Here is a 13,773-nt window from a genome sequence, read left to right as displayed (position 1 = left end):
ACAGGCGTGCACCGCCCTGCTTAGTTTATGTGGTGCTAAGACCAAACCTAGGACTTCATGCAAACCACAGCTGAACCCCAGCCTCTCAAAAACTTGTCTTTAATAAAGCATAACATGCATAAAGTATACCAAAAGTATTAAGTGTGTAACTTGATGAATTTGTGCATGTTATTTAGCATCTCTGTACCCTCAATACTCCTTTTGGCGAAATTTCAAATTTTCTCTTAACAAAGAAGCAAATATCTTGGAAGTTTTCCCCCTTCTTCTTTCTCCTACTGCCTGTCACTACCCCTGAATTTAAAGAAGAATCATCTCTGTGCGTAGCCTTTCTTTCTCATTCTTCGTGATCACGTCAGACATGTAATGTAAAAGAACACAATTCAAGTCAATTCAACTTGATCCAATTAAAATATTTGCTGTCCAGAAGACCATGGGGCATAAAGAGACGAATTATACATGATTCCTGTCCTCACTGTTCAAATTCAAATAGTTTTAATAGAAAATTGTGGTCAGTACAATGGGCGGAGTATAAATCATCTCTTCCTACTGAGATTTTCCAGAATACTGGTTAACAAATCCCCCTGGCCTTTTTGTTTATTTTCATTGATTTATTTGAGAGGGACAAAGAGACAGAGAGAGACAGACACAGAGAGAGAATGGACGTGCCAGGGCTATCAGCCATTGCAAATGAACTCCAGACGCGTGCTCTCCCTTGTGTATCTGGCTTACTTGGGTCCTGGGGAATCAAGCCTCGAACCGGGGTCCTTAGGCTTCTCAGGCAAGTGCTTAACCACTAAGCCATCTCTCCAGCCCCTTTTCTAAATTCTTACTTATTTATTTATTTTGAACTTATTTTTGTCATTTCATCCTGTTTGTCATTTCTATGTTCTTGAAATTTTCTGGGCTTTCTCTAACACACTACATTTTCTCATTCTCTTTCTCCATCTCTGGATTGTTCTGTATCTACCTCCTTGTTTTATTTACTTCACTTTCCTGAATGCAAGATTTCCCTCAGTAATGATTTTCACTTAATTTTCTTTCTCCAGAGGTTTTAGTCTATTTTATTTATTTTTTAAATATATTATTTATTTGAGAGAGAAAAAGAGAGAGAGAGAGAAAGTGAGCGAACGGGCATGCCAGGGCCTCCAGCCACTGCAAATGAACTCCAGATGCGTCATGCACCCTCTCGTGTATCTGGCTTACATGGATCCTGGAGAATCGAACCAGGATCCTTTGGCTTTGTAGGCAAGCACCTTAACTACTAAGCCATCTCTCCAGCCCTTTAGTCTATTGTAGTTATATGCAGGTAGCTCCTCAAATGGTTGTATCTTCAATTCAAACTCTACTATGCATTACATCTGCATATTGATATTAATTTAGGTTCTTTTATCCTGGTTTCTCTTCCCCCACATGCAATCAACTGTCATTTTCTACTAATTCTATATATAAAATACCACTCACATTTACTCTTTTTTTTAATTTTTTTTTTGGTTTTATTTTTATTTATTTTATTTGAGAGCACCAGACAGAGAAAGAGGCAGAGAGAAAGAGAGAGAATGTGCACACCAGGGCTTCCAGCCACTGCAGACAAATTCCAGATGCGTGCACCCCCTGTGCATCTGGCTAATGTAGGTCCTAGGGGATCGAGCCTTGAACCGGGTTCCTTAGGCTTCATAGGCAAGTGCTTAACCGCTAAGCCATCTCTCCAGCCCTCATTTACTCTTTTTTAATACTAAATCCAGCTGCCATTAATTATTACTGCCTTTGGTCTTCTTCGCCTCTAAACTGAAAAAAAAAAATGCTATGAACTTTGTAATTGCAAAATTTTTTTAACTACAAAGCACTTTTCCCCCCCCTTTTTTTTTTAAAAAATTTATTTATTTATTTATTTGAGAGAGACAGACACAGAGAGAAAGACAGATAGAGGGAGAGAGAGAGAATGGGCGCACCAGGGCTTCCAGCCTCTGCAAACAAACTCCAGACGCGTGCGCCCCCTTGTGCATCTGGCTAACGTGGGACCTGGGGAACCGAGCCTCAAACCGGGGTCCTTAGGCTTCACAGGCAAGCGCTTAACTGCTAAGCCATCTCTCCAGCCCCTTTTTTGTTTTTTTGAGGTAGGATCTCACTGTAGCCCAAGCCCACCTGGTATTCACTTTATAGTGTCAGAGTGGCTTCAAACTGAGTGATCCTCTTACCTCTGCCTTCTGAGTGGCAGCATTAAAGGCATGCACCACATATGTGCCTGTGTGAGCCCACATAGGCAAATAGATTGATGACAGCAATTCAGTGATATAAACACTTCCTATTCCTTCCCATTACACTTCTGATTTTTCTAAGTTGGAGCTGGCTTCTCCTTCCCTTCCTTCCTTGCATTTGAAATGGTAGCCTTCTTCCCCTCACTAGCTAAGGAAAGTAAGAAAGATTATGTGTTAACAACTTCTAGAATCATTTCTCTGTTTTCTATCCCAGATTCAATGTTACATTAACAGAAATGGGCTCTCAGAATCCCTGACTTTGGTATAAAGACATCCCTATGCTAGGAAGAAGTGAGGAGTATTGGCTTATTATTTCTATAACCTTACTGAGAGGGTAACAGGAGGCCAGGATGTTAGTGTCAAGTTATTTGTTTATTTATTTTGATCATTATTTAAAAAAACAAAGAGGCTGGGTGTGGTAGCACACACCTTTAATTCCAGAGGGAGTGGTAGAAGGGCCATCTTGAGTTCAAGGCCAAAGTGAATTCCAGGTCAGCCTTGGCTACAGCAAAACCCTTCATCAAAATAAAATAAATAATAAAATAAAGATAAAATAAAAGCAAGACTGGGCTGGAGGGATGACTTAGCAGTTAAGGCACTTGCCTGCAAAGCCAAAGGACCCAGGTCTGATTCCCCAGGACCCATGTAAGCCAGATGAACAAGGTGGTGCATGTGTCTGGAGTTTGTTTGCAGTGGCTACAGGTCCTGACACACCCATTCTCTCTTTCTACCTGTCTCTTTTTGTCTATCTCTCTCTCTCTCAAATAAACAAATAAAAGAGCCTGGTGTGGTGGCGCACACCTTTAATCCCAGCACTCGGGAGGCAGAGGTAGGAGGATCACCATGAGTTCAAGGCCACCCTGAGACTACATAGGAAGTTCCTGGTCAGCCTGGGCTAGAGTGAAACCCTATCTTGAAAACCCAAAAATAAATAAATAATAATAAAATTAAAAAAATAAAAAACAACAAACCAAAAGTGGTGCATACTATAGTCTCGATATATGTATCTCTATGTATGTTCCTATTGGAATTCCTTACTCTGCTGCTTCTTAATCACCATTCGATTTCCTTGGGAAACATCTCAACAGGAAGTTCATATCACCTGCCTGACCTTTGTCACTGCACAGCCTAAGTCCCAGGAACTTCCTTTTCTTCGGTAAAGTGTCCAAATAGAAACTGGTGTGGGGATTCCACTTAGCCTAAGTCCAAGTTACCCATGTTAAACCTCAAAACGCTTTGCTTCTCTGTATATCTTGGTGCCTGTTTCGAGAAAGTCCTTTGCAATAGTCACTCCTATTTACTTAGAGTTCATTCTGACCCCTCTTGCTTTCTAGAGCCAAATATGTTTCTTGAGATAAACACTCCAAGATCCTGTTCTACCAGTTTTACTAATAGGACATATCACCATGCTTGCTACAAACCCACCATTTTTTGTTTATTTTTATTTATTTATTTGAGAGCGACAGAGAGAGAGAGAAAGGGAGAGAATGGGCATGCCAGGGCCTCCAGCCACTGCAAACAAACTCCAGGTGCGTGCGCCACTTTGCGCATCTGGCTTACATGGGTCCTAGCCTCGAACTAGGGTCTTTAGGCTTCACAGGCAAGTGTTTAACCGCTAAGCCATCTCTCCAGCCCACCCACCAGTCCTTGATGTAGCTGTTTGAAAGTAAGGTTGCTCTGCGTATATATGAGACATAAGGGAAGGCAGATCTGAGAGGAGAACCTGAAGTAGATGTCTGTTAGCTCTAAGTAAATACTACAGGATGAAGCCTCACACTGCCTTTTATTTACTCCATTCATCATTGTTTCTCATTGTGTTTCCCAGTTAAGTATTTCCTCCTCCACCCCCTACTCCTCCTCTGTTTACTGAGAATGGGAACACTGGGTCTGTCTTGCTCAAGTCTCTGAATAATGCACAGGCTTACCGATTTAACTCTCTCCACAGGACAATCATCTATCTCTCCCTGGTGTACGTGCTTGGTCATGTACTCAAGTCTTTGGGCGCCATACCAATACTGGGGGGAAAAATGCTACATACGTAAGTAAAATCATGGAATTCACTGAACCACATTTTTTTTTTTTTTTTTTTTTTTTGAGGTAGGGTCTCACTCTAGCCCAGGCTGACCTGGAATTCACTATGGAGTTTCGGGATGGCCTCGAACTCACGGCGATCCTCCTACCTCTGCCTCCCGAGTGCTGGGATTAAAGGCGTGCGCCACCACGCTCAGCTGAACCACATTTAAAAAAAATATATTAGACAGGTATGTCTCAGGATTTTTCATTACAGATTTCATTACAGATGACTTTTCGTTTTCCATGTTTGTGTGTACATGTTCATATGTGTGGTGCAGGTGCACATGTGTGTGAAAGTGTGCATGGAGGCCGGAGTACAACCTCAAGAACACTGTCCAGCCTTTTTTTTTTTTTCTTTTCTTCTCTTTTTTTCTTTTTTTAGTTTTTCAAGGTAGGGTCTCATTCTAATTCAGGCTGACCTGGAATTCTCTATGTAGTCTCAGGGTGGCCTCGAACTCACGGTGAACCTCCTACCTCTGCCTCCTGAGTGATGGGATTAAAGGCGTGCGCCACCACGCCCGGCACTGTCCAGCTTTTTTTTGAGATAGTTTCTCACTGGCTAGGCTGGCTGGCCAGCAAGCCCCAGGAATTTTTCTGGCTCTGCCTCCTAAGTGCTATGATCACAGAGGTGTGCCTGCACACCTGGCCTTTTTCTGTGGGTCCTGGGGATTAAATTCAGGTCTTCAAGCTGGTGAGGCAAGTGCTTTATCAATTGAGCCATCTCTTAGCCCCAATGACATTTTATTTTATTTCCAGAAATGTTGCTTTATCTTCGAACCTACAGTTTCATTACCGTGTTGGTTAAGATAAAAAAAGTTTTATGAGGCCTGGAGAGGTGGCTTAGCAGTTAAGCGCTTGCCTGCAAAGCCTAAGGACCCTGGTTCAAGGCTCAATTCCTCAGGACCCGCGTTAGCCAGATGCACAAGGGGGCACACGCATCTGGAGTTTGTTTGCAGTGGCTGGAAGCCCTGGTGCGCCCATTCTTTCTCTCTCTCTCTATCTGCCTCTTTCTATCTCTGTCACTTTCAAATAAATTAAAAAAAAAAAACAAAAAAATTTTTAAAAAAAGTTTTATGAGCATTTGAATTCTTTCCTGCACTGAGTTCATAAGTATTTGAAGACTTGTAGACTGTTAGCATCCTTTTCTTGAAAATACTCCATATGCTTGATAATAAGAAAACCTTTATACCTTCTATATTCCCTTGCCTGTTACTCTATCCATTTATCATCAAGGATTAAAAAAAAAAAATGAATTCAGGGCTGGAGAGATGGCTTAGCGGTTAAGACACTTGTCTGCAAAGCCAAAGGACCCACATAAGTCAGATGCATAAGGTGGTACATGCATCTGGAGTTCATTTGCAGTGGCTAGAGACCCTGGCATGTCCATTCTCTCTCCCCTTCTCTATATCTGCCTCTTTTTCTCTCTCTAAAATAAATAAATAAAAATAAAATTAAAATTAATTCAGTCAATTTATCATAGAAGTCATATTCATAGTTTGCAATATTTCCATGTATGTGCAGTTCTGTATATTCCCATTTCATTGTAGCTGTCTACTTAAGGTGTTGGTGTCTATAGAGCCAAAAATATTTGATGGATTCTGATTATCTTTTCGTTCAGTTAGGAAACAGGTTTGTAATTGTTCAAGAATTTATAATTGTTCATGTTTTAAGATGCCTATTCATGTACTTTTTTTTTTTGTTGTTGTTGTTGTTTTTCGAGGTAGGATCTCACTCTGGTCCAAGCTGACCTGGAATTCACTATGTAGTCTCAGGGTGGCTTCGAACTCATGGCGATCCTCCTACCTCTGCCCCCTGAGTGCTGGGGTTAAAGGCGTGCACCACCATGCCCGGCTCATCATGTACTTTTAAAATACATTTTGGGAGCTTTATTTGAAATCTAACATTAGACACCTTCCTATTGGAGATCCACAAAAAATCATTGATACTACTCTTATTTATTATGATAAATTTTAATGTTGTCTTTAGTTGTTAGCAAGGGTATATAAAATTAGAGTTCCCTATGGTCTTTCCATTGATATGCTAAAGTATGAGTGGGAACCACTGTGTTAGCTTGTGAGTCTAATGCCACATGTTGCATGCAAACAGTGAATAGAACTAGAAGGCCATTTCTAGCAAAGGCTCAAACCTCCTGGAGGTGGTAAGAGCCCGTGAGTATTTCTGAGAGTAGAGAGAAGTGGAAAGTGCCACCAGGTACAAATGTGAAGGAGAGATTGCCCTCCTATACTCATCTTCCTCTTTAAAAGAGTCCGTCTTTGGGCTGGAGAGATGGCTTAGCGGTTAAGCGCTTGCCTGTGAAGCCTAAGGACCCCTGTTCGAGGCTCGGTTCCCCAGGACCCACGTTAGCCAGATGCGCAAGGGGGCGCACGCGTCTGGAGTTCGTTTGCAGAGGCTGAAAGCCCTGGCGTGCCCATTCTCTCCCTCTCCCTCTATCTGTCTTTCTCTCTGTGTCTGTTGCTCTCAAATAAATAAATAAAAATTAAAAAAAAAAAAGAGTCCGTCTTTACAGTTGGTGTGATTTCAACTTAGTGAATATCCTCACCTCTCCATTTCAGAGTCTTATCATTGCTTGGCCTGAGTCTAATAGCTTTGGGGACAGGAGGTATCAAACCCTGCGTGGCAGCTTTTGGCGGAGACCAGTTTGAAGAAAAACATGTAAGAGTCCTATCATTTCTGTGTTTTCAAGAATGTGCAGCCAGCATCAATAGGAGCCGCTTTCCAGGTAGTCATTAGCCAATACTAAAGCAATTCTATTGATTAGATCCAACCTGAGGAGTTGGTTCAATGCTGGATACTAATTATCGGTAGAGAGAAAAACTGAAAGGCATGCAAAGGAAAGTAAACAAGGTTGAACATGGATATGCCATGTGACAAAAAGGTTGAAGAACGTGGGGAACTTTAGTCTGAATAAGATAAGAAAGGAGGAGGGCTGGAGAGATGGCTTAGCGGTCAAGGTGCTTGCCTGCAAAGCCTGAGGACCCAGGTTTGATTCCCCAGTACCCATGTAAGCCAGATGCACAAGGTGGTGCACACATTCTGGAGTTTGTTTGCAGTGCCTGGAGGCCCTGGCATGTCCATTCTCTCTCTGTCTACCTATTTCTTTCTTTCTCTCTAATAAATAAAATATTTTTTAAAAGATAAGAAGGGCTGGAGGGATAGCTTAGCAGTACCAGTAAAGCCAAAGGACCCAGGTTCGATTCCCCAGGACCCACATAAAGTCAGATGCACAAGGTGGCGCATGCATCGGGGGCTCGTTTGCAATGGCTAGAGGCCCTGTCATGTCCATTTTCTCTCTCTCTCTCTCTCCGTCTTTCTTTTACATAAATAAAAAAAATAAATCAGTTTTTTTTTTTAAAGATAACAAGCAAGGAGAGTACTCACAGCTGTTTATAAATATTGGACTATGACTATGTTTAAATCTGAGACCAACAAGTTGAAGCTTATAGGAATTTAGCTACTTAGTAGATATCCCACTCTCATTTGAGGGTTTTTTTTTTTAACCAAGAAATATGGCAATCTTTTTAGAAATGGGTGATGTCAAGTAGTATGGAAGTGATTTTGTGAAGGTGGAAAACGACCAGTTAGACTGAGATAAAATGGCTTTTCAAAGATTTCCCTAGCTAATCATTCTCTGCTTTCCTTAAATACTCTCCATTCCCCATGGAAAAATGAACAGTATGACCAAGGTGAAAATCAGCCCGTATGAGGAAGTTGTGACAATTAGGCAAGCAAACAATTTATTCTTAGATTAGCCAACATTTTGGGCTTCCTCTCTTTTGTTTGGTGTTATGTCTTTGGGTTTCTTTTTTAAACTTCATGTATCTGTTCCTTTTTAGATAACTGTTTATCCTGACTCTGTTTTCTCTCTTCCTCTCCCTCCTCAGTCTCTCTGTGTGCCCTGCTCTTTCCTTCCCTATCCTCTCTGACACAATTTCTATAATTCCTTTTTCTGTTTGTTTGTTTTTGTTTTTATCGAGGTAGGGTCTCACTCTGACACAGGCTGAGAATTCACTGTAGTCTCAGGTGGCCTCAAACTCATGGTAATCCTTCTACCTCTGGATCCTGAGTACTGGGATTAAAGGCATGTGCCACCGTGCCCAGCTTTTTTTTTTTTTTTTCTGCCTCTGTTTTCTCTTTCTCTGCCTTGTCTTCCTGTGTTTGGCTTATCAGACAATTTGCAATTTTAAAAAAAATATTTATTTTAGAGAGAGAGAGAATTGGCACTCCATGGCCTCAGTAACTGAAATCTGAAATCAAACACCAGATGCTTGCGCCACCTAATGGTCATGTGCTACCTTGCGCTTGCCTCACCTTTGTGCATCTGGCTTACCTGTGATCAGGAGAGTTGAACATGGGTCCTTAGGCTTCGCAGGCAAGCGCCTTAACTGCTAAGTCATCACCCCAGCCCCATTTGTATTATTTTGAACTCTCTTCTTATTGAGAGTCCCCACATCATTATTTGCTGATATTAGAGAAATGACAAACTCTGGGCAAGTTGGATCTTATGTTCAATGAACTAGGCAAAGTGGATGTGTAAAACAGGTTTTGAGTGGGAACCGGAAGAGGAAGCAGAACACGTCATAAATTGAACATGGTGATGGAATGATTGCACTGTGGTGTCAGGGAAGGAGCTAGGTGCTAGAAGGAAGCACAAGGGTACATAGTGAATCACTCAGTAGCACTTGACTTGAAAGTTATCTTATTTTGTGGACCCACAGATATATCAACTAATAGGCCAAGCCTACCTCCAATCTTCTGCAAGTCATTTCTAGGCTCATTTTATACTCTCTGGAAGATCTCCTTTAATCACGAGCTGAACTATCCTGCTGGGTCAGCATATTACTGCCCTATCCTGGAACCTTGTCTTACTATTACTGCATGCTACTTTGTTATATAAATCAAGCAGACGTTTGCTTAATTAGTATAATCAACAAACATTGATTGGGTCTTTAATATATGCAAGATGCTGTTCTAGGTACTAGGCATTAGGAGAAATTAATGAAAAAAAAAAAAAGTCTGCCCTAAAGAACATCACAACACAGAGAGAGACATTTAATACAATAAGCAAATATTATAGTAGAATTGTATAAGACCCAGGAGTGGCATTGAGGGCAGGATACTCACTTTTGCTGAGCTAAAAGGGTAAAAAGATGATAAAGTTGCCTTTACTGGAGTTTAGAAGATAAATAAATGTTTGTCTAGGGCCAGCCAGCGGTGTTATTAAGTAACTGCAATGTGGTCAGATATGGAGGCAGTATCTGAATCTATCACATTGTATATACCATGATCTGAAGTGAACATGGGGTCGGGGGCTGGGGTAGAGGTAGGAGGCACCTTACACTGATGACTGACCTTGTTTATTTCAGGCAGAGGAGCGGACTAGATATTTCTCAGTCTTCTACCTGTCCATCAATGCAGGAAGTTTGATTTCTACATTTATTACACCCATGCTGAGAGGTTAGCATCCTTTCCTGTGGGGCTGGTCATGGAAGGTTTTCCTCTGGCCAACCAAAACCCTGTTCAGAGCTGCCTGTGGTCTATCTGAGTCTCCTTTTAGAAGGCCTTGGGAATATGTGAGAATTTCTTTGAATCTTGATTTGTCTGGCCCAGAATAATGGTTATGGATCAGTCAGTGGGAGAAAAGAGGATAGCTCTGTCTATACAAAGAACCTAAACTTTCAGAGTAAAATGTCAAGGACTAAAAATTCATAGTTAGGGCTAGAGTGATGGCTTAATAGTCAAGGGGCTTGCCTGTGAAGCCTAAGGACCCAGCTTCTATTCCCCAGGACCCACATAAGCCAGATACACAAGGTGGCCCATTCATTTGGAGTTTGTTTGCAATGGCTAGAGGCGCTGGCATGCTTATTCTCTCTTACTTTCTATCTGCCTCCTTCTTTCTGTCTTTCTCTCTCAAATAAATAAATTCAAAAATTTAAAACATTAACTAAAATAAACTTAAAATGTTTTTAATGAAAAAAAATTCATAGTTGCTCTTTTACCCCTGTTTTCTTCAGGAGATGTTAAATGTTTTGGGGAAGACTGCTATGCACTGGCCTTTGGAGTTCCAGGATTGCTCATGGTAGTAGCCCTTGGTAAGGATAGCGTGGAAAGCACATTAACTGTCAGTGATGCCTGCCACAAGGAAAGCCTAATATAAACACTTAACACAAACTCTTTCACTGAATCCTGATACTAACCCTGTTAGAGAAGTGTTATTGTAAGGGTTTTCCCTCGACTTCAGTGAGAAATTACTAAAGAAGTCAGAAACCTTTAAAAACAATTATACAGTTGCAAAATTGATAGAGATTTTCCTAGGAGCTAGCCAGGTACGGTGGCACACGCCTTTAATCCCAGCACTCGGGAGGCAGAGGTAGGAGGATTGCCATGAGTTCGAGGCCACCCTGAGACTCCATAGTGAATTCCAGGTCAGCCTGGGCTACAGTGAGACCCTACCATGAAAAACAAAACAAAACAAAGAAAGAGAGAGAGAACGGAAGGAAGGAAGGAAGGAAGAAAGGAAGGAAGAAAGAGAGAAAGAAAGAAATCTTACTAGGAGCTTTAAAAACATCTGCGGAGCATGTGCAGGACTAATCAGGAGTTTGGCCTCTATTCAGTGTCTCAGGTGATTGTAATACATACTCAAGGTTAAGGTTCACTGCTATTTATGAAAATATCAGGAAGAAAGAAGATAATTCATCCCTTCTCAAACCAGTGTATCTATCATATGGAACTTGCTTTTCTGATAAATGGATGACATTTTCAATTCTCTAGGTCTTTGAGAGCAACGTCTAAATTTAGCTAATTTCCCCCCCATGCTTGTAAAACTCCTAAGGAGTTTTCTCTTGAACAAAGAGTTTGGCAAGTTCTTGGAGAGTGATGCAACGTAGATCAAGTGGCATTCTCTCTACCACTGAGAATCCTGTCCTGGAGAAGGGGGGGATGTGGGAGCCTGCTTAGTTTAGGCAAGTTCTCTGAGGGAAAACTTGGGTGTGATTGTTTCTAACCGCTGACCTGGAAACCTGTTCTCACTCTGAGCCTCAGGGTGACACCCCTCTGGAACACATCCAGTTGAAGCACATAAAGAGCTCAATAGAGGGAAGGGAGCCCAGAGACTCAGTGTTTGGTCCCAGTACTTCCTTCACGGAGGCTGGTACAGTTCCCAGTTCCACAGAAACTTCTTCTGGGAGAGCTAGGATCATATAATTCCTTCAATGTGAAACATTGCCCCAAATATTTTCTTGGGTTCTCCACTGATTAGTACTATCTCTGTTTCTTTGGATCATTGCCTAAAAATATTATATATTAAAGTAACTATGAATAATATTCTTGTACTGGAGACACTACAAATACTTACATAGCTATGTATTTATGCAACACTATTCTTTTTTGGTTTTTTTTTTTTTTTTTTTTTTTTTTTTTTTTGGTTTTTCGAGGTAGGGTCTCACTCTGGCTCAGGCTGACCTGGAATTCACTATGTAGTCTCAGGGTGGCCTCGAACTCTCGGAGATCCTCCTACCTCTGCCTCCTGAGTGCTGGGATTAAAGGCATGCGCCACAACGCCCGGCTCTTTTTTGATTTTTTTATTATTGACAACTTCCATAATTCTAGGCAATAAGCCATGATAATTCCCCCCCCCTCCAACTTTCCCCTTCACAAATCCACTCTCCATCATATCCCCTCCCCCTCTTAATCAGTCTCTCTTTTAGTTTGAGGTCATCATCTTTTTCTCCTATTATACTGGTCTTGTGTAGGTAGTGCCAGACACTGTGAAGTCATGGATATCCAGGCCATTTTGTGTCTGGAAGAGTGCATTGTAAGGAGTCCTACCCTTCCTTTGGCTCTTACATTCTTTCCACTACCTCTTCCACAATGGACCCTGAGCCTTGGAAGTTGTGATAGAGATGTCTCAGTGTTGAGCACTCCTCTGTCACTTCTTCTCATCACTATGGTGCCTTTTATAACACTATTCTTACGTAGAATGAATAAAATTGACTTATAATACCTTCCTGAAAAAAATAACTATGAAGCCAAAAAGAGATGTGAAAGTAAAAATGTTTTACTAATTATGAAATGTTAAGTGCTTTATCTGTCTTTAGTCAACTGCTTAATTTCATGGGTGCTGGTAATACCTATTATGTGACAGATTCTGTGCCAGGCATTGGAGTCACACTGGTGATTCAGACAGCTACAAAGTTCATGCTCTTGAAGAACTTATATAGTAGAAAGAAGAGGGCTGGAGAGATGGCTTAGCGGTTAAGCGCTTGCCTGTGAAGCCTAAGGACCCCGGTTCGAGGCTCGGTTCCCCAGGTCCCACGTTAGCCAGATGCACAAGGGGGCGCACGCGTCTGGAGTTCGTTTGCAGAGGCTGGAAGCCCTGGCGCGCCCATTCTCTCTCTCTCCCTCTATCTGTCTTTCTCCCTGTGTCTGTCGCTCTCAAATAAATAAATAAAATATGAACAAAAAAAAAAAAAGAAAGAAGAAGAGAGAGAAATGAATAGGAATTTGTAATATTGTACAATCAATAGCACAATTGAGAAGTATAAAGAGAACTGAGACTCATATAACGGCCATGTGATTAAAACCGAGGGTTGTACAGGTTTTCCCACAGAAAAGACTTCTAGGATGAAACCTCAAGGTTGAAAAGCAGTTAATCAAAGATGAGATTGTAAGTGATGGAAAAAATTATGGTATCCATAAGTCAAGGTGAGACATAGTTTCACTTAGGAATTAAGGGAATTTGATCACCTCATGTGACAGATAAAGAAGAGAAATTGCGAGAAGCCAGATTCCAAAGAGTCATTGAAGTGGTTAAGGAATTTGAACTTTATTGTGAGTACCTTGGGAAATACACACACACACACACAAAAAGATTGTAAATGGAGAAATGCTTCTTAGATCTTTATTTTTCAATGATATGCAGGATGGATTGGATTGAAGGTGAGGCAAGAATAATATTTATCTTTCTTAGTGCATTGTGAACTCCTTCCCAAATACTTCCTACTTGAGGTGAGTGCTTCACCCAGCGTACCTCATCTTTGCTCTTAGTAGTATTAATGAGCCTTGGTATGAGTAGATATGTGAAGTGAGGGAGAAAATACACCAGTATTAAATCTGGGGTTCTGACATGAACCATAGGTAGAAAATAGACTGAAATACTAAGAGAGACAAGTTTGGGACAATGTTGATGGATCTGTGTTGCATTAAAGATGTTTGTGAAGCACCTAAATACAGTCACCAAATGGTTATGTATAAATAACTATTTTAGAGTCCAGAGAAAATATTTGGACTATAGATATAGCTCTGGAGTCATAAGGCCAGCAATCAGGCCTGGATGACAGATAGCTCACAGATAACAAAAACAAGGTAACCCAACATGGTGGCCCATATCTTTAATTCCAGGACTTGGGAGGTAGGCCAAGGTAGATGA

General features: G+C 41.2%; 1 protein-coding gene across 1 annotated transcript in view; it reads left to right on the top strand.

Annotated features, from left to right (window-relative positions):
- The window catches only part of Slc15a2 (solute carrier family 15 member 2), a 44,298-nt gene that overhangs the window by 6,714 nt on the left and 23,811 nt on the right, over positions 1-13,773 (top strand). Inside the window, exons 4-7 of the mRNA XM_045148304.1 lie at positions 4,201-4,293; positions 6,902-7,001; positions 9,713-9,803; positions 10,361-10,438. Coding sequence (XP_045004239.1) covers positions 4,201-4,293; positions 6,902-7,001; positions 9,713-9,803; positions 10,361-10,438 — 362 coding nt within the window. The remainder of the gene's footprint in view (positions 1-4,200; positions 4,294-6,901; positions 7,002-9,712; positions 9,804-10,360; positions 10,439-13,773) is intronic.

This window comes from Jaculus jaculus, chromosome 4, assembly GCF_020740685.1.
Source record: "Jaculus jaculus isolate mJacJac1 chromosome 4, mJacJac1.mat.Y.cur, whole genome shotgun sequence".
Taxonomy (NCBI): domain Eukaryota; kingdom Metazoa; phylum Chordata; class Mammalia; order Rodentia; family Dipodidae; genus Jaculus; species Jaculus jaculus.
Note: the sequence above shows the minus strand (reverse complement) of the source record. Positions and strands in the feature narration are given on the sequence as shown.